The sequence below is a fragment of the Malaclemys terrapin genome, chromosome 2, assembly GCF_027887155.1.
Source record: "Malaclemys terrapin pileata isolate rMalTer1 chromosome 2, rMalTer1.hap1, whole genome shotgun sequence".
Lineage (NCBI taxonomy): Eukaryota > Metazoa > Chordata > Testudines > Emydidae > Malaclemys > Malaclemys terrapin.
Genome location: NC_071506.1, coordinates 208,590,079 through 208,608,355, shown reverse-complemented (window position 1 = coordinate 208,608,355; position 18,277 = coordinate 208,590,079). Strand labels below are relative to the sequence as shown.

Sequence of the window (18,277 nt, the reverse complement as noted above, 5' to 3'; positions counted from 1 at the left end):
AAAAAAAAAAAGTGACGATTTAGTATAAAATGTGAACACTTCGGTCATTTTGTTTGTTTTGATTCAGGTTTAGAAGATTCCAACCCTAGCTCTGGCCAGAGCATTTCACGTGCAATCACATTGACAACCTGGTTGCAATGTATCACAGACAACCACAAGGTGACTTTTAACTCACAGCTGCATCACAGCAATCATGTTGTGATGGTTTCAGAGTAGCAGCCGTGTTAGTCTGTATCCGCAAAAAGAACAGGAGTACTTGTGGCACCTTAGAGACTAACAAATTTATTAGGGCATAAGCTTTCGTGGACTACAGCCCACTTCTTCGGAACCATCTCACAACAGTGAGTGAAAACCATGTTGAAACATCAGCTTTTAAGCCTGCTGTGTGATGTTTAAATGAAAATGATGTTGTGACATTATCCTGATTTTTATCACAAATCTTGCTATATTTGGGTTTTTCTTTAAACTTCCAAATTCCGGAGTCAAGTGGTTGCATAAGAATTGGGGCCTTCACTTAAAAATTGAAGTTTCTAGCCCTCATGGTTGGCCTGAAAGCATTGAAAATTTGAACCTTAAAGTCTCAAAAACCAGAAGACAAATATAAAGAACCCAAAATGTATTCTTTTGTAAAATCTCTTTATTTTTCAGCTAAGCTCCTGATTTTTAGGGGCTTGACTCAAGATTTTTTGAATGCTTAGGGTTGGTAATGCAGGATATTTTGCATCAAAACATGCCACAGATGGCCCATAAATGTTTATCATAACCGTGTATTCCCCATAAGGTGTCTATCTTCTAAGTAAAGAGCAGTGTCTGTGCCTCCTGTACAGTGGAGTGCATATATCGTCTATAATACCGTGAATGGCCTTATGTATGTCTCCTGTAGAGAGCAATGTATCTCTGTTCCTCCAAGGCAGTGTCTCTACACATTTCAGAGTAACAGCCGTGTTAGTCTGTATCCGCAAAAAGAAGAACAGGAGTACTTGTGGCACCTTAGAGACTAACAAATTTATTAGAGCATAAGCTTTCGTGGACTACAGCCCACTTCTTCGGATGCATTCTATATGCATCCGAAGAAGTGGGCTGTAGTCCACGAAAGCTTATGCTCTAATAAATTTGTTAGTCTCTAAGGTGCCACAAGTACTCCTGTTCTTCTCTCTACACATTGTTATTTTCAGATGCAACGTTTTGGGCTCTGACTTCACCGGGGCAGTCACTAGCATTTTTTTTCTATTTATTGATCGTTATTATTATGATAATCCGTCGTGCACACACCACGGACAGCAATAGACTCGCCCCCCAAAACCCTATTCTCTCCTGCAGCTCGGGCTCTTTTGTGCCCGGAACTCTCCTCGCAGGCTGGGTTGCAGCGGGGAGGGCCCTGCGTGTGGGGCTCCCGGCCGGAAGCCTCCCGGGAGTGGGGACGTGTCTCTGCACGGCCGGGCCGAGTGTGTGGCCGTCGCGAGCCGCTGCCATGGCCTCGGCCAGTCTGGTGGAGAAGCTGCAGCTCCGCGTGCGGGAGCTGGAGGAGGCGCTGGCCAGGGAGCGGGGCGGCGGGCAGGGCCAGCGGGCTCGCATCGAGAGCATGAGCCCGGAGGTGACCGACTCCAATCCCTACAGGTGACGGCGGGGGGCTGCCCTGGGGGGACGCCTGCCTTTTGGGAGGGGGCAGCCATGCGGGCGTGGGAGGAAGGGACAGGGCTGCCACGGGGTGTGGGGGGAAGGGGTCCTGCCATCTGGGCACAAGCCTGGCACGTAGGGGTTTGGGGTAGCAGGGAGGGGTGCTGCCATATGGGGGGTTGTTATGAAAGAGATGGAAGAGAGCAGGAGTCAGCACCTGTTTTATTGAGACTAGAGAGAGCTGCCATATGGGGGCTGTTGTACAGGGGATTTGTGGGGAGAGGGAGGCTCCCTATACTGTGTCGGTAGGGGAAGGTCTGACTCCGACCCCTGTTTAGGAGATGCTATTTGTTAAGCAAATTAAGACATCTGCCCCAGTTTCATTCACTAGGAAGTGGTGTGATGTGCCACCCCACTCCATCCGCCTCCCCCCCCCCGAAACCCTACCTGTCTCTTGGTGATGAATTATAACACTATTTTGTATTTTCTGTCTTTAAGAGTGCAGTATTTTACTATGAGTTACTTATGGAGAAGTTACTCATAAGGAAATAGTATACAGTATTTGGGAAGAAATGGGAGTTGGGACCCCTAGAATCATAGAATATCAGAGTTGGAAGGGACCTCAAGAGGTCATCTAGTCCAACCCCCTGCTCAAAGCAGGACCAATTCCCAGCTAAATCATCCCAGCCAGGGCTTTGTCAAGCCGGGCCTTAAAAACCTCCAAGGAAGGAGACTCCACCACCTCCCTAGGTAACGCATTCCAGTGTTTCACCACCCTCCTAGTGAAATAGTTTTTCCTGATATCCAACCTGGACCTCCCCCACTGCAACTTGAGACCATTGCTCCTTGTTCTGTCATCTGCCACCACTGAGAACAGCCGAGCTCCATCCTCTTTGGAACCCCCCTTCAGGTAGTTGAAGGCTGCTATCAAATCCCCCCTCATTCTTCTCTTCTGGAGACTAAACAATCCCAGTTCTCTCAGCCTCTCCTCATAAGTCATGTGCTCCAGACCCCTAATCATTTTTGTTGCCCTCCGCTGGACTCTTTCCAATTTTTCCACATCCTTCTTGTAGTGTGGGGACCAAAACTGGACACAGTATTCCAGATGAGGCCTCACCAATGTCGAATAAAGGGGAACGATCACGTTCCTCGATCTGCTGGCAATGCCCCTACTTATACAGCCCAAAATGCCGTTAGCCTTCTTGGCAACAAGAGCACACTGTTGACTCATATCCAGCTTCTCGTCCACTGTGACCCCTAGGTCCTTTTCAGCAGAACTGCTACCTAGCCATTCGGTCCCTAGTCTGTAGCAGTGCATGGGATTCTTCCGTCCTAAGTGCAGGACTCTGCACTTGTCCTTGTTGAACCTCATCAGGTTTTTTTCTGCCCAATCCTCTAATTTGTCTAGGTCCCTCTGTATCCGATCCCTACCCTCTAGTGTATCTACCACGCCTCCTAGTTTAGTGTCATCTGCAAACTTGCTGAGAGTGCAGTCCACACCATCCTCCAGATCATTAATAAAGATATTAAACAAAACCGGCCCCAGGACCGACCCTTGGGGCACTCCACTTGAAACCGGCTGCCAACTAGACATGGAGCCATTGATCACTACCCGTTGAGCCCGACGATCTAGCCAGCTTTCTATCCACCTTACAGTCCATTCATCCAGCCCATACTTCTTTAACTTGGTGGCAAGAATACTGTGGGAGACAGTATCAAAAGCTTTGCTAAAGTCAAGAAATAACACATCCACTGCTTTCCCCTCATCCACAGAGCCAGTTATCTCATCATAGAAGGCAATTAGGTTAGTCAGGCACGACTTCCCCTTCGTGAATCCATGCTGACTGTTCCTGATCACTTTCCTCTCCTCTAAATGTTTCATAATTGATTCCTTGAGGACCTGCTCCATGATTTTTCCAGGTACTGAGGTGAGGCTGACTGGCCTGTAGTTCCCCGGATCCTCCTTCTTCCCTTTTTTAAAGATGGGCACTACATTAGCCTTTTTCCAGTCATCTGGGACCTCCCCCGATCGCCATGAGTTTTCAAAAATAATGGCTAATGGCTCTGCAATCTCACCCGCCAACTCCTTTAGCACCCTCGGATGCAGCGCATCCGGCCCCATGGACTTGTGCACGTCCAGTTTTTCTAAATAGTCCCGAACCACTTCTTTCTCCACAGAGGGTTGGTCACCTTCTCCCCATGCTGTACTGCCCAGTGCAGCAATCTGGGAGCTGACCTTGTGCGTGAAGACAGAGGCAAAAAAATCATTGAGTACATTAGCTTTTTCCACATCCTCGGTCACTAGGTTGCCTCCCTCATTCAGTAAGGGGCCCACACTTTCCTTGATTTTCTTCTTGTTGCTAACATACCTGAAGAAACCCTTCTTGTTACTCTTAACATCTCTTGCTAACTGCAACTCCAAGTGTGATTTGGCCTTCCTGATTTCACTCCTGCACGCCTGAGCAATATTTTTATACTCCTCCCTGGTCATTTGTCCAATCTTCCACTCCTTATAAGCCTCTTTTTTGCGTTTAAGATCAGCAAGGATTTCACTGTTTAGCCAAGCTGGTCGCCTGCCATATTTACTATTCTTTCTACACATCGGGATGGTTTGTTCCTGCAACCTCAATAAGGATTCTTTAAAATACAGCCAGCTCTCCTGGACCCCTTTGCCCTTCATGTTATTCTCCCAGGGGATCCTGCCCATCTGTTCCCTGAGGGAGTCAAAGTCTGCTTTTCTGAAGTCCAGGGTCCGTATTCTGCTGCTCTCCTTTCTTCCTTGTGTCAGGATCCTGAACTCGACCATCTCATGGTCACTGCCTCCCAGGTTCCCATCCACTTTTGCTTCCCCTACTAGTTCTTCCCTGTTTGTGAGCAGCAGGTCAAGAAAAGCTTTGCCCCTAGTTGGTTCCTCCAGCACTTGCACCAGGAAATTGTCCCCTACACTTTCCAAAAATTTCCTGGATTGCCTGTGCACCGCTGTATTGCTCTCCCAGCAGATATCAGGGTGATTAAAGTCTCCCATGAGAACCAGGGCCTGTGATCTAGCAACTTCTGCTAGTTGCCAGAAGAAAGCCTCGTCCACCTCATCCCCCTGGTCTGGTGGTCTATAGCAGACTCCAACCACGACATCACCCTTGTTGCTCACACTTCTCAACTTTATCCAGAGACTCTCAGGTTTTTCTGCAGTATCATACCGGAGCTCTGAGCAGTCATACTCCTCTCTTACATACAACGCAACTCCCCCACCTTTTCTGCCCTGCCTGTCCTTTTGAGCTCCTCTGGGGCTTGTTCTTTGTCATTCTACTCTTACAACTATTTGAGCAACAATAAAAAGTTGAATCTTGGTGATTTTGAGAGAGCTTTCCTTGACTATGTTGGATGGTTTATTTATTTATTTGTTTTGTTTTTCCTAGCCGCCTGATGGCATTAAAACGAATGGGAATTGTGAAAGATTATGAGGTATGATTATATTTGTTTTAGAAAACTGTTTTTACTTCCTCTCATGCAGGCTACTTTGTAATGTACTAATCTGTATTTATTTTTCTTGACAGAAAATCCGTACCTTTACGGTAGCAGTAGTAGGTGTTGGTGGAGTTGGCAGTGTAACTGCTGAAATGTTGACAAGATGTGGCATTGGTAAGGTAATATACATTTTCTTCATGTACCAGTAAACAGATGAACTAGTCCTATATATATAATAGGTACTGGCAAGATGGATTTCTTGTTTGAGTCTGCACCAATTTTAGTCAGCTGAAGCAAACAAAAGAGTAATACTGACAAAAACAGTGAAAGTGATGAGTCTTCTGAGGTAACTTGTTCTCTGTTCAAGTAGACTTATCTAGGGCTTAGTCCTGTATGTTGCAAATCACCCTCAGCTGGGTGCTCCACACTCTGTCAGATCAGGTTCCTTCTGTATTGCTTTTAGTTCAGCCATAGAAGGCAGTGGAGGGGGAAAAGCTGTTAATAAAGATGGGGGGGGGGTGCATAATGCGGAGAAGGAAGATTGAGCACTTCTTTTTCTCATAAAAACAAGAACAAGGGGACATTAAGTTAAATTGAGAGGCAATGAATTTAAAACAAATAAGTGAACACAATTTTTCACACAATGCACAGTTAATACATAGAACTCATTGTCACAAGATATAGCGGCCAAGAGCTTAGCAGCAGGAAAAATTAGATTTATATTGGTAACGAGAACATCTAGGGTTAATATAGTATAGGTTTTTTTAAGTGTAGGAAGGGATCTAAACATTCATGCTTCAGGGCAAAAACTAATTTCTATCTCTTCGGGAAGAAACATGAGGCGGTTATATCATAACTCATCCTAATAAGCAGGTTATGTCATTTACATAAAATAGCTAGAGACATAAAGGGTAACAAGAAAACATTTTACAAATACATTAGAAGGAAGAGCAAGGACAAGGTAGGCCCGTTACTCAACGAGGGGGAAAAAACAATAACAGAAAATGTGCAAATGGCCAAAATGCTAAATGACTTTTTTGTTTCGGTGTTCACCAAAAAGATTAGTTGCGATTGGACGTCTAATGTAGTAAATGCCAGTGAAAATAAGGTAGGATCAGAGACTAAAATGGGGAAAGAACAAGTTAAAAATTACTTAATCGAGTTAGATGTCTTCAAATCACCTGTGCCTGATAAAATACATCCTAGAATACTCAAGGAGTCGATTGAGGAGATATCTGAACCCTTAGTTATGATCTTCGAAAAGTCATGGAAGACAGGAGAGATTCCAGAAGACTGGAAAAGGGCAAATAGAGTGCCAATCTATAAAATGGGGAAATAAGGACAACCCAGGGAATTACAGGCCAGTCAGCTTAACTTCAGTACCAGAAAGATAATGGAGCAAATAATTAAGCAATCAATTTGCAAACACCTAGACGATAATGAGGTGATAAGTAACAGGCAACATGGATTTATCAAGAACAAATCATGTCAAACCAATCTAATAGCTTTCTTTGACAGGCTAACAAGCCTTGTGGATGGGGGGAAGTGGTAGATGGGGTATATCTTGACTTTAGTAAGGCCTTTAATACCGTATCACGTTACCTTTTCATAAACAAACTAGGGAAATACAACCTAGATGGCGCTACTGTAAGATGGGTGCATAACTGGTTGGAAAACCATTCCCAGAGAGGAGTAGTTCACAGTCAAGCTGGAAGGCCATATTGAGTGGGGTCCTGCAGGGATCGCTTCTGGGTCTGGTTCTGTTCAGTATCTTCATCAGTGATTTAGATACAGTAATGGCCGAGAGAGTGCACTTATAAAGTTTGTGCACGATACCAAGCTGGGAGGGGTTGCAAGTGCTTTGGAGGATAGGATTAAACATCAAAATGATCTGGACAAACTGGAAAAATGGTCTGAAGTAAATAGGGTGAAATTCAGTAAGGACACATGCAAAGTACTCCACTTAGGAAGGAACAATCAGTTGCACACATACAAAATGGGAAATGACTGCTTAGCAGTCACAAGCTAAATATGAGTCAACAGTGTAACACTGTTGCAAAAAAAAAAAAAAAAAAAAAGTAAATATAATTCTGGGATGTATTAGGAGTCTTGTAAGCTACATGAGAAGTAATTCTTCTGCTCTACTCTGCACCGATTAGTCCTTAACTGGAGTATTTTGCCCAATTCTTGGTGCCACATTTCAGGGAAGACGTGGACAAATTGGAGAAAGTCCAGAAAAGAGCAACAAAAATGATTAAAAGTCTAGAAAACATGACCTGTGAGGGAAGATGGAAAAAAAATGGGTTTGTTGAGTTTGGAGAAGAGAAGACTGAAAGGGGTCATGATAACAGTTTTCAAGTACATAAAAGGTTCTTACAATGAGGAGGGAGAAAAATTGCTCTCCTTAGCCTCTGAGGATAGGACAAGAAGCAATGGACTTAAATTGCAACAAGGACGGTTAGGTTGGACATTAGGAAAAACTTCCTAGCTGTCAGGGTAGTTAAACACTGGAATAAATTGCCTAGGGAGGTTGTGGAATCTATCATTGGAGATTTTTAAGAGCAGGTTAGACAAACACCTGCTAGGGATGGTCTAGATCAGTGATTCTCAACCAGGAGTCTGGGGGGCTATGAGCAGATTTCAGGGGGTCTGCCAAGCAGGACCAGTGTTAGACTCACTAGGGCCCAGGACAGAAAGTCTAAGCCCTGCCACACAGGGGTGAAGCTTGGGGCCCTGAACCCTGCCATCCGGGGGTGAAGCAGAAGCATGAGCAACTCAGCTTTGCGGGGTGCCCTGTGACGTGAGGCCCCCGGCAACTGCCCTACTTGCTACTCCTTAACGCTGGCCCTGGCTTTTATATGCAGAAAAACAGTTATTGTGGCACAGGTGGGCTGTGGAGTTTTTATAGCATGTTGGGGGGGGGGCTCAGAAAGAAAAAGGATAAGAACTCCTCGTCTAAGTAATACTTAGTCCTGCCATGAGTGCAGGGGACTGGACTAAATGACCTCTCGAGGTCCCTTTCAGTCCTATGATTCTGTGATTTCTTCTAAAGCAGCTGGTAATGGCCTCTGTCTAAGACAGGATACTTGACTTTTTGGTCTACTGACCTGATAAGAGCTGACATATCAGATGTTCTTCTGTATTAGCTAGTCATTGAAAATGAGTAATTGTTATCTACACGCTAGATTTGCAACTCAAAAATACAATCAGAAATTATCTTGAAATAATCACACATAGGAATGTAAAAGAACAGTCACTAAAGTTAGTGTCTATTGATGTGGATAATTTGCTGAATGTTCGGCTTGTTTTAGATAAATGTGTTCTGTTAACCATCGTTCTGGTGCCTTGATCTGAACAGTTTGGTGTTCTCAGGTCTTAGTGACCAGTAGTTTAGGGTCCAGTTCTGCAGTCAATACACCTCAATAATGGTTTGCACATGAGTAGACTTGGTAAAATGGATGGAACTACTCACATGTATTTCTAGGATCAGGGCCTGTCACAGTTTGCTGTTTATAATACCAACATGGTGTTCATCAGCAGAGACCCATTGAAAATTCATATATATTATTATAATCTTCATTGTAGCTGCTACTGTTTGATTATGACAAGGTGGAGTTGGCGAACATGAACAGGCTCTTCTTCCAACCTCATCAAGCTGGACTAAGTAAAGTGCAGGCAGCGGAGCATACTTTGAGGTATATAGTGGGTATCAAATATGTTTAACATAGGCTGCTAATTCAAACTCAGATATTTCACTCTACAAAAAAACCCACAACAAAGTTGCATGTTCATGTGGAGTCCAAGGACTGAGCTGCACTAGAATTTTTGCTGGTATAATGTAGGGTAGATGTAGGATTGTTTTGTTTTGTTTTTTGGTTAATGACATTTTTACACTGGAAAAGCCTTAGTGCAGATGCAGTTAGACCAGAAAAAAGTGATTTTTGCCAGTAAAGCTTTTCATTCAGAGAACTGGCATAAGCACATTTTTGCCAGTAGTGGCTGCGTCTTTGCTAGAAGGGTTTGCCAGAATAGCTATACTAGCTAACCTTTTCTAAGCTAAAGTGTGTTTCTAAAAATTCCAGCAGTGCTTGTGACTCGGATGAGGGAGGGAGTTCTTTGAGGTTGCTACTGCACTCATTATCACTGTTGATTGATTTTATTTTCTTTACAAGGAATATTAATCCTGATGTTCAGTTTGAAGTACATAACTACAATATCACAACAGTGGATAACTTCCAACATTTCATGGACAGAATAAGGTAAAATGTTTTGAGAAAAGCACACGACTTCTTTTGATTTTTGTTGGTAAAGTCTAAAATACTCTATTGACTTCATAATTTTTTTAAACGTTAGGCATCCAATTGGAAAACAATCACATTTTATGTAAAATATATGTATCTAAAGACACTTTTTTGTTTCCTAGCCCTGCTATCCAAGTAGATCTTGGTAAATAGCATTTACTTTTGTCTCACTTTAAATTAAATTTGTTCCTTGTTTATATTAGTGTATTTTTAGCTTTCCAGCCAAATTGAAGATTCCATATGTTGTCATACTTCTTTAAAAAGACATCAAATTGCACATCCCTTCTTTTGAGTAGCTTGACTCTCATTTCCATTGAAAATAACACAGTGTAATTAATATCGCACAAATTAGTTCTGAAATGACTGCAGATATGTTATGCAAAGAGAAACCTTTAGGGGAAATAAAAATTTATACTACACTTCTTAAAATTTGTAAGAGGTGAAAATTATACCCAGTGATATTTCCTTTAGTCTGAAATATCCTCTTATCTGAATTTCTTATGATTCCTCAGATGACCCCATTTTTAAGGACTGCTTTTGTACTTAATTCTATGGATGTCCCTGCACATTTTGGATAAACAGGGTTTTATTGAATTGTTTGAGACTGAGAGTGTTAAATAGGATCCATACTATTTTGTTAGCTAGGAATATATTTCCCATCAATTTATGTAATGAAAAGAAAGAAATGTCTTGATTACAATTTTAATGTGTTTTGCAAACCATCCTCATGTAAACTGTGGTATTTACTTTAGTTATGGTGGGTTAGAAGAAGGGAAACCTGTTGATCTTGTACTGAGCTGCGTGGACAACTTTGAAGCTCGTATGGCAATTAACACTGTAAGTACAGCATCTGAGGTCTGCGCATACTCTTGTGGGTTTGCTAATACTGTTGATATATGTGAAAATAAGGAAATGTGGGGAGGAAATGAGCTTTTTATTCAGTTCTTGGAGCATAACGAGTAGATGTAAAACAGATTACATGTGATAGTAAGAAATGGTTAGTAAAGGAAAAGTGTATTTTTTTTAATTAAATTTTATTTGTATTGAGTCATCTTGTAAACCCTGTTTAAATTCACTAATGACTTTCTTTGTATAACTATCCTGTGGAAAATTTGCTAAGAATCGTTATATTTTGATGTACATTATTAAGGCAGTATGCAGTTTTTACTGTGCAGTTTTCCTTCACAGTTGTAACAAATGCAGTGTATTTTCCAAAACACACGTTTTTGTTGCCATCCACCTGTTAGCTTGAGCAGCATGTGTATATATGACACATATAATTGTATAAATATAATAAGTCCATGCTTGTGTGTGCATGTGTGTAAAATAAATATAATTAAAGGGAGAAAACAGTAAAGAAATTGAATAGAAAATCCTAATAAACCATATTAGACTCCTGGGCCCTGATCTGGCAACTGTGAATTGGAGCCCTGTACATGTGCAGAGCCCCATTGATTTCTATGGTGCTCCAGACAAGTGCAGAGATCTGCCCTCCTGAATCCGATACCCATATTTGGCCTTTGATTTTTATTATTGTCAGTTACTAAAAAAAGGCACAGAAATAGTTTATAGTAATACCTCTTTTAATCTGACAGTTCTTTTGTCTTCTGGCTTTAAGGGGTAAAAGTCACAGATTCATCAGTGTAATGCATGATTTCTAATAACCTTTTGCAACAAACTTCTACAGTGTTAATTTATTGTAACTCTTGGGTATGTTTGTGCTTTCAAGGCCTGCAATGAGCTTGGACAAACATGGATGGAATCTGGAGTGAGTGAAAATGCAGTCTCAGGACATATACAACTTATCATACCTGGTGAATCTGCTTGTTTTGCGGTATGCAATCCTTGGCTAAGGGGTCCTTTTCTGAAATCTGGGATTCCCTGTATTTCTAGTTTGTGCTTTTTAAAACAGGATGTGTGGTGTGAAACTGGTATTTCAAGGCTATATAGCCACAGCTTGTTTTAGTTCAGAGTAATTCTGGTTATTGCCTTTGTGTGGTCTGAGGTTTTTATTCATTTTTTTAATGAGATTTCTTTTTTTCTCCTCCCAGTGTGCTCCCCCACTTGTAGTTGCTGCCAATATTGATGAAAAAACATTAAAGCGAGAGGGAGTTTGTGCAGCCAGCCTTCCTACCACTATGGGAGTAGTTGCAGGGATTCTTGTACAAAATGTTCTGAAGTAAGTTATTTGAATGAACTTCTGGGACTAAACTTACAATATCTTGTTATAAAGAATACAACAGGCTTCTTTCTGATCATTAGAGCTTCATGTCTTCAGGACTTTAAGCTTATGAGATTGGTGATCTTTCTTTCCCAGTGACAGGTCTGCCTCTCTTTCATACACACTCATGTACAAAGGCATTTGCTTAAAGGAGTTGCTACCAAGATATGTGATAGGAGGGTACATCTACACTGCAAAACAAAACCCTATGGCAGCAAGTCTTAGAGCCTGGGTCAACTGACTCGCGAGCTGTGGGGCTAAAAATAGCAATTTAGATGTTCCCGCTTGGGCTGGAATCCATGCTCTGAAACCTGGTGGTGGGGGGAGGGGCTCAGAGCCCAGGCTCCAGCCTAAGCAGAAAAGTCTACGCTGCTATTTTTTAGCTCTTTAGTGTGAGCCTGAGTGAGTTGACTCAGGCTCTGAGACTTGCTGCCACAGGTTTGTTTTCCCCCCAGTGTAGACGTATCCTGAGTCACTGAACTTTTTGTTTTGGAGCTACCATTTTCTACAGATTGTTTCAAGTGCTCTTTCGTAATTCAAGATGAATTAAAAAAAAAAAAAGTATCACGAAGTCTTGAAGAACGTCAAAGTCGCAGAATAATTTCTTTGTTTCCTTTGCACAAAGCCTGGGAAGAGAGTTAGTCCTGCACAGTTTCTGTTCAGTGATGTAAAACAGCTATAAATATTTTTACTGTATAGTAAAATTTTCTACAAGTAATATCACAAACTCCAGCTGTTCAAAGAACTATGCCCATGAGAAAATTTGAACAATTCCGTGTGCATAAATTTGTTTCTCCTTCCTTATTTTTAAGTCTGGAAAATAGGATTTTTGTCTCTTGAGTTCGTGTGCTAAAATCCTATTTTAGACAAACTCATTCTGGGGATAATTGTCCAGATGCTGTTAGCTGCAGATGACGAATTAAAAACAATCCAGATCTTGTGAAGTAAAACAGAGGGTTGTTTTGCCTTCAGCTACAGAGGTGTTCCATTGACTTTAGTATATGTTGTGTGAATTTACATAGAGGCAGAATTTGGTTCTCTAGTAATAAATATAAGAAAAACTATTTTTAGTGTGGGTATTCCAAGAGGTCAGCCTGGCCTAATTTTGCCCCCACTGAAGATTTTTCTTCAGTGGGAGGAGAATTAAGCCAATGTTAATTGCTTTTGAAAATTCCACCCTGACTGAATGGGATTGGACGCAAGTAGGGTGGAGGGGAAGGTTGCACCATTGGCCTGGAACAGCAAACCGCGGCCAGTGGGAGCTGCGATTGGCCAAACCTGCTGACGCTGCAGGTAAACAAACCGGCCCGCCAGCGGTTTTCCCTGACGGGCCATGTGCCAAAGGTTGCCGATCCCTGTTCTAAACTTACCATTTCCTGGGTTTGCAATCAAGTATCAAATTTCATCCGTGAGTCATCTCTCATGTTTATACCTATACAAACATAGGGCCAAATTCTCGTGCGGTATAATTCAGGATAGTGCCATTATCTGATAAAGCTATGCTGATTTACACCAAGTGAGGATCTACTACGTAATTTCTGAAGTGGGTATAGGTAATTTAAAACCAAATGCGAGTAATTTAGGGTAACAATACAGTATCACGACTGAGGGGTACAAAATATAACATCTGGAAAAAGCATTTAGGCAACTCACCTTGAATCTGCGAACAAGAAAATACTTTCATTTCACTGCAGTTCTCATTCTGTTTTTCCAGGTTTTTATTAAATTTTGGTACTGTGAGTTACTATCTTGGTTACAATGCGATGCAGGATTTCTTTCCAACTATGACCATGAAACCAAACCCACACTGCAGTGACAAAAATTGCAGGAAACAGCAGGAAGAATACAAGGTAAAAATCCATCTATTAATGCATGCTGAAGGTCTGTGGTAAATAAAGCAGATCATTCTGAATTGAAGCAGTGTTGACAGGCTGTTTCCACAAACTTTAAAGTTAGATTTGAAATATTTTCAGAAGTATTTGTAGGTCATCTTAAAGTAAAAGGTAAGCAGAGAAACTTATGAAACTTATCGCTTTGCAAAAAAAAAAACCCTAATAAAGTATTTGTCACTTAAGCACATATGTAAGAGGTTGCAGGATTGGGGCCTAACAGTGTGTAAAGATGACATTTAATGGATTTCTTTAAGAAATTATGCTTTGCTTTCTGATGAATAAAGAAGATTTGAACTGTTTTTTATTATTATTTTTTATATTATGTCAAGAGTGTCACCTTTGCTCTTCCCTGCTTTTGCTCTAAGATTTGTGGAAGGTTTAACGATGTATATTGTGGGCTCTCTTAACCTCTTAATTAAAGAGTGTGAGTGTTGAATATTCAAAATCTTATTTTCCCCAAAATTTTCATTAGTCATTGATGTTGAATTGGGGGAAGAAATCCTTTCAGGTCTTCTTTATACATAGTAAAGGAGCATGCCCTCTTTTAATCCTTTGCAGGTCACCGTTAAATGTTTCCTAAAAAGCCATAAACAAACTCTCATAAATATTTAGACTGTCTTAACTCTCCTCAATATTGCAACAAAAATAATCACAAATTCATGTTTGTGTTTTGTTTTTTCATGTTGTCTCTTCAGGAAAAAAAGGCTGCACAACCAAAACAAGTAGTAGTTGAACATGAAGAAGAAATAGTTCATGAAGACAATGACTGGGGTAAGCAATCACCTCAAACTTGAATGCACACCGCCAACAACTTAGGGAATTTAACTAATCTTTATTAAACACTATCGGTTACTCACATTTTTTCAATTCTAATAAATCTGACAAATCTAAAACAATTTCATGTTTTGGTTCTCATACATTGAACAGGTTAAAATTTAATCTCAACACTACAGAAGTATGTTTAAATAAAATATTTTCATTTTATTTCTTTAATCTTGTGAAAATATCTATTCATTAGATTTTATAGGAACTTTTATACAAAACTCAAGTTTGGGTCTAAGTTTATCCGCATGTCTATTTAAATATCTTGTCAACGAATATTCATTATAATCAGGTTTCTGTAACATAAGGGGTTAAAATATATAATATATATATATATATATATATAAAAATTCCCTGTAAGGGCATTAACAACTGAGAAAATTGGGCTGAAACTGTCAGCACACTTGTCAAAAAAATTAAATTCATATACTCTTGAAATGGTTACTCTCTGAATATTGTATTTTTAATAAAATGAAAATATAAACTTACTATCAGGAAAAAAATGAATGAATGACTTAGACTATGAAAGAGTACCCATGGGGAGTTGAAAGGCCCATCCCTGGAGCTATTTAAAATATGTTGTAGAGAATCTGACTTAAAAGGTCTCTTACTGGATGTGCTGTTAAAGTACTCTTTTTATTTTAATAAGCTCTGGTTGCTGCAGTTTTCATCTAATGGTAATAACTTTGATCCTCTGATTAGTTTTTTATTTAAATAATTAGTTGACATTTTGACACTTAGGTATTGAGCTGGTATCAGAGGTTTCAGAAGAGGAACTGAAGGCTGCTTCTGGTCCACTTCCTGATCTTCCAAAGGGAATTACAGTAGCATACACCATACCAAACAAGGTAATGTTAATTCACCCTTTTTTATAGATTTATTTAATGACAGTATTAGAAGGTTCTATATTATGTGAAACTAGTTATAGAGGAAAACACTGTAAAGCAGTTGTCTGCTGTGTCCTTTGGAATGTACTAAAAAGCATTCAGTTATTACATAACTATCATGTATTTTCCTCAGTTTATCAACTTATTACCATTTGTCCATGGTAAAACCCCATCTGTAACAATTCTAGTAAAATAATTGCACACCTGTATATTCAATCTGAGTATATCTTACAATCAAATTATTATTGCTTGAGTCTTTACAATATATTTTAAACAATTTATTATCTTGAAGCTAGTTCTGAGGGCAACAGGAATTAATGAATTTGTTTCTCTATTTGTATTGAGGTTTAAGCACACTGAGGAATTCCCCAGTTGTTTAGACAGTCAAAACCATTTTTACAAATTACTTTTATCCTTTAAAAGAAAGATGCAGTCAAATTACCATAAAACTGAAGCTCAGTCTCTGGGAAATTTAACTTCCATACTTATGCATCAAAAAAATCATTTTCTTAAATCCTAATCAGAATGGAGTTTACCAATGGATTTTGGGTCAGACATATAAAAATGGCTATGGAATATCTTATGTTGTAATGTTTGGGCCTGATCTTGCAAGAACTCTGTATTCTGAACTCCTTGGGTCCGTTATATCCTGTTTTATTCAGAGCAAAGGAACTAAATATTCTCTCCCCCCCCCCCCCCCCCCCCCCCCCCCCCCTTTTGCCAATAGGAAGAGAATGTTGTAGCTGGGGAAACAACAGTGGCAGAGTCTGAGGAAAGCCTAGAAGAACTCATGGCCAAGATGAAGAACATGTAGGCAAATGGAATACTGAATTTAACATTTGGGATCTTGCACTAGAGCTGAATCAAGATATATCACAAGAAATAAGGTCCTGTAAGAAATTCCAGTCTTAAAACTTGAACTTTTGGTAAAACAGAACTATAAAAACTTGGAGATGGCATCTCATAACTGTATTCTGCTGTCTATCTATATACTGCTTTAAAATACAAAGTTGTACTACTGTAAGTTTTCATTTCTCATCATGGTAGGGTCCAAATCTCTAGGGAAAAATTAAAGGTAAGCATAACACATGATGTGGAATGATATTCCACATGTTGGCAAAATGGGGGAAATTAAAGGTGGAGTAACCTTGTCTGGATAGAATGGTTCAGGGGATTGATAATGGAGTCTTTAACATGTACGTTACCGCTTCAAATGTAAACCAGATTTGTGGTAGTTGTAAGCATCCAGCTGGCTACTATTCAATGGGCTATGTTGTCTAAGTTTGTAGTGTGGCTGTACCTGTTTTGTAGGTAAATGGAAGGCTTCAATCTTTTCATAGGCCATAAATTTCACTAGAAAAATTTTAAAGGGTTGAGTGATTTGTCAGTTTGTGTCACATCCCTATTCTTTCATAAAGAAGTATTTGTGTATACATTGCTTTGTGTTTGATAGTGGTATGAGTGTGCAGTTGTAAGGCACAAGTGTTTTGGTATGAATTCTTTGTTACTGAGTCAATGACTGAGTTGACCAAAATAGCTCCTAGCATGTCATCACTGCAGCTGACCGCCATGTGTTTACATATTAAAAATGTTTATGACTTATCACTGAAAAAAATTAACTGTACAGGAAACTTCAAACACACCTAAAAACCATTCTGTGTTTACTTTTGAAAGCGAGTTATATTTCTAAAATCCATTTAGAATTATTTGGCTAGCATTTAGCTCAGGGGTTCTCAAACTGGGGGTTGGGACTCCTCAGGGGCTCACGAGATTATTACATGGGGGCTGTCGGCCTCCACCCCAAACCTTGCTTTGCCTCCAGCATTTATAATGGTGTTAAATATATTTAAAAAGTGTTTTTAATTTATAAAGGGGGGGTCGCACTCAGAGGCTTGCTATGTGAAAGGGGTAATCAGTACAAAAGTTTGAGAACCACTGATTTAGTTACTACTTTACATGGCTGACAGCTTTATAAAAAGGCAACTATTTACAATTTTATCCTATGTACAGTTTTACAAAAATTGAAATTAATACATATATAAAATTATTGGAGAGATGTTGTTAGGGAATACAAAATAGTTCTTGACTTCTGACTATAGTTAGCAAAGCAACTTTTACACTTGCCCATTCCATATTGTAAAGTGAGGTAGTGGTGAGACCTAACTTTGCAGAAGATTGTGTACCAGTGTTTAAAACGAATTTAAAAAAACCCAACAAAAACAAGTCCTGTGGCTGATAACGTTTTTCACCTTTGCAATTAAAGCATATTGCAATTTAGAAGTCTAAAGAGAACCATGGTATTTCTCTGAGTGAGAAATCTAGTGGAAATGTCTGATTTTTTTTTTTTTTTTTTTTTTGCAACTCAGTGAACAAATACACTTCAATGCTGTATATTTTTGCTAACTTTGTTCATTTATGTTGTAAGCTGCAATATACTATCAACTTAAATTTTTAACAGTGAATCTTAATAATGAGACCTTGCTATGGATCTGTTCTATTAAATCTCTGCTGATACACTGGAAGACACTATTCGTTTTGATGTGGAGTTCTACTGTGATCATTAAGTTACATAGAATTTGGCTTATACCAAATATACAAATGCTTCAATTTCATGTACAAACAGGACTTGGTGGGATATGTTTTCTACAGAAGGAGTATCAAGAGAGCTATTATACTTGTTTTGGACACCAATACAAAGAAGTCAAACATCCATCTGTTTGAAATTTAGAAGAAGATTACAATTTTTGTCTAAATAAAAACAACTTTTTCTATGCTGCATGAACCTCATATCGTTTGTATAGTCTGTTAGAAGTTTCTTCTTCAACTAAGTTTTAGTGCTCAATGTCAGTTTTGATATTGTACATTTTTCATTGCAGCACTATAAAACTAATCATTCCCAAGTTACATTCTTATTTAAAATTTCTTTTTCTATTCAGAAAAAGTGCTGAATGGGGGGGAGGGTGCGGAATTGACTTAATTGCTTACCATAAAAAGGGGGGGGGGGGGGGGAGGAAAAGATAAATAGTATCCCTTTGAGATAAACAGCCTCAGCACTAGCTGAATAAATGGATT

The 18,277-nt window shown here is 39.8% G+C and overlaps 1 protein-coding gene across 3 annotated transcripts; it reads left to right on the top strand.

The window, feature by feature from the left end:
- Nucleotides 1-66: 66 nt before the first annotated feature.
- Nucleotides 67-17,983, top strand: UBA5 (ubiquitin like modifier activating enzyme 5). 3 transcript variants are annotated; one of them, XM_054019676.1, is made up of 12 exons: nt 67-341; nt 5,034-5,079; nt 5,172-5,261; nt 8,668-8,777; nt 9,255-9,341; nt 10,136-10,220; nt 11,113-11,217; nt 11,435-11,562; nt 13,319-13,454; nt 14,192-14,267; nt 15,060-15,166; nt 15,933-17,983. In XM_054019676.1, the coding sequence occupies exons 2-12, from the start codon at nt 5,041-5,043 to the stop codon at nt 16,017-16,019; spliced, it is 1,050 nt and encodes a 349-aa protein (XP_053875651.1). In that variant the 5' UTR covers nt 67-341; nt 5,034-5,040; the 3' UTR covers nt 16,020-17,983. The 3 variants fall into 3 exon arrangements, with proteins under 3 accessions (XP_053875651.1, XP_053875652.1, XP_053875653.1); XM_054019678.1 differs by lacking the exons at nt 67-341; nt 5,034-5,079 and having other exon boundaries at nt 5,170-5,256; XM_054019677.1 differs by lacking the exons at nt 67-341; nt 14,192-14,267; nt 15,060-15,166; nt 15,933-17,983 and adding an exon at nt 1,399-1,617 and having other exon boundaries at nt 13,319-14,185.
- The last annotated feature ends 294 nt before the right edge of the window (nt 17,984-18,277 follow it).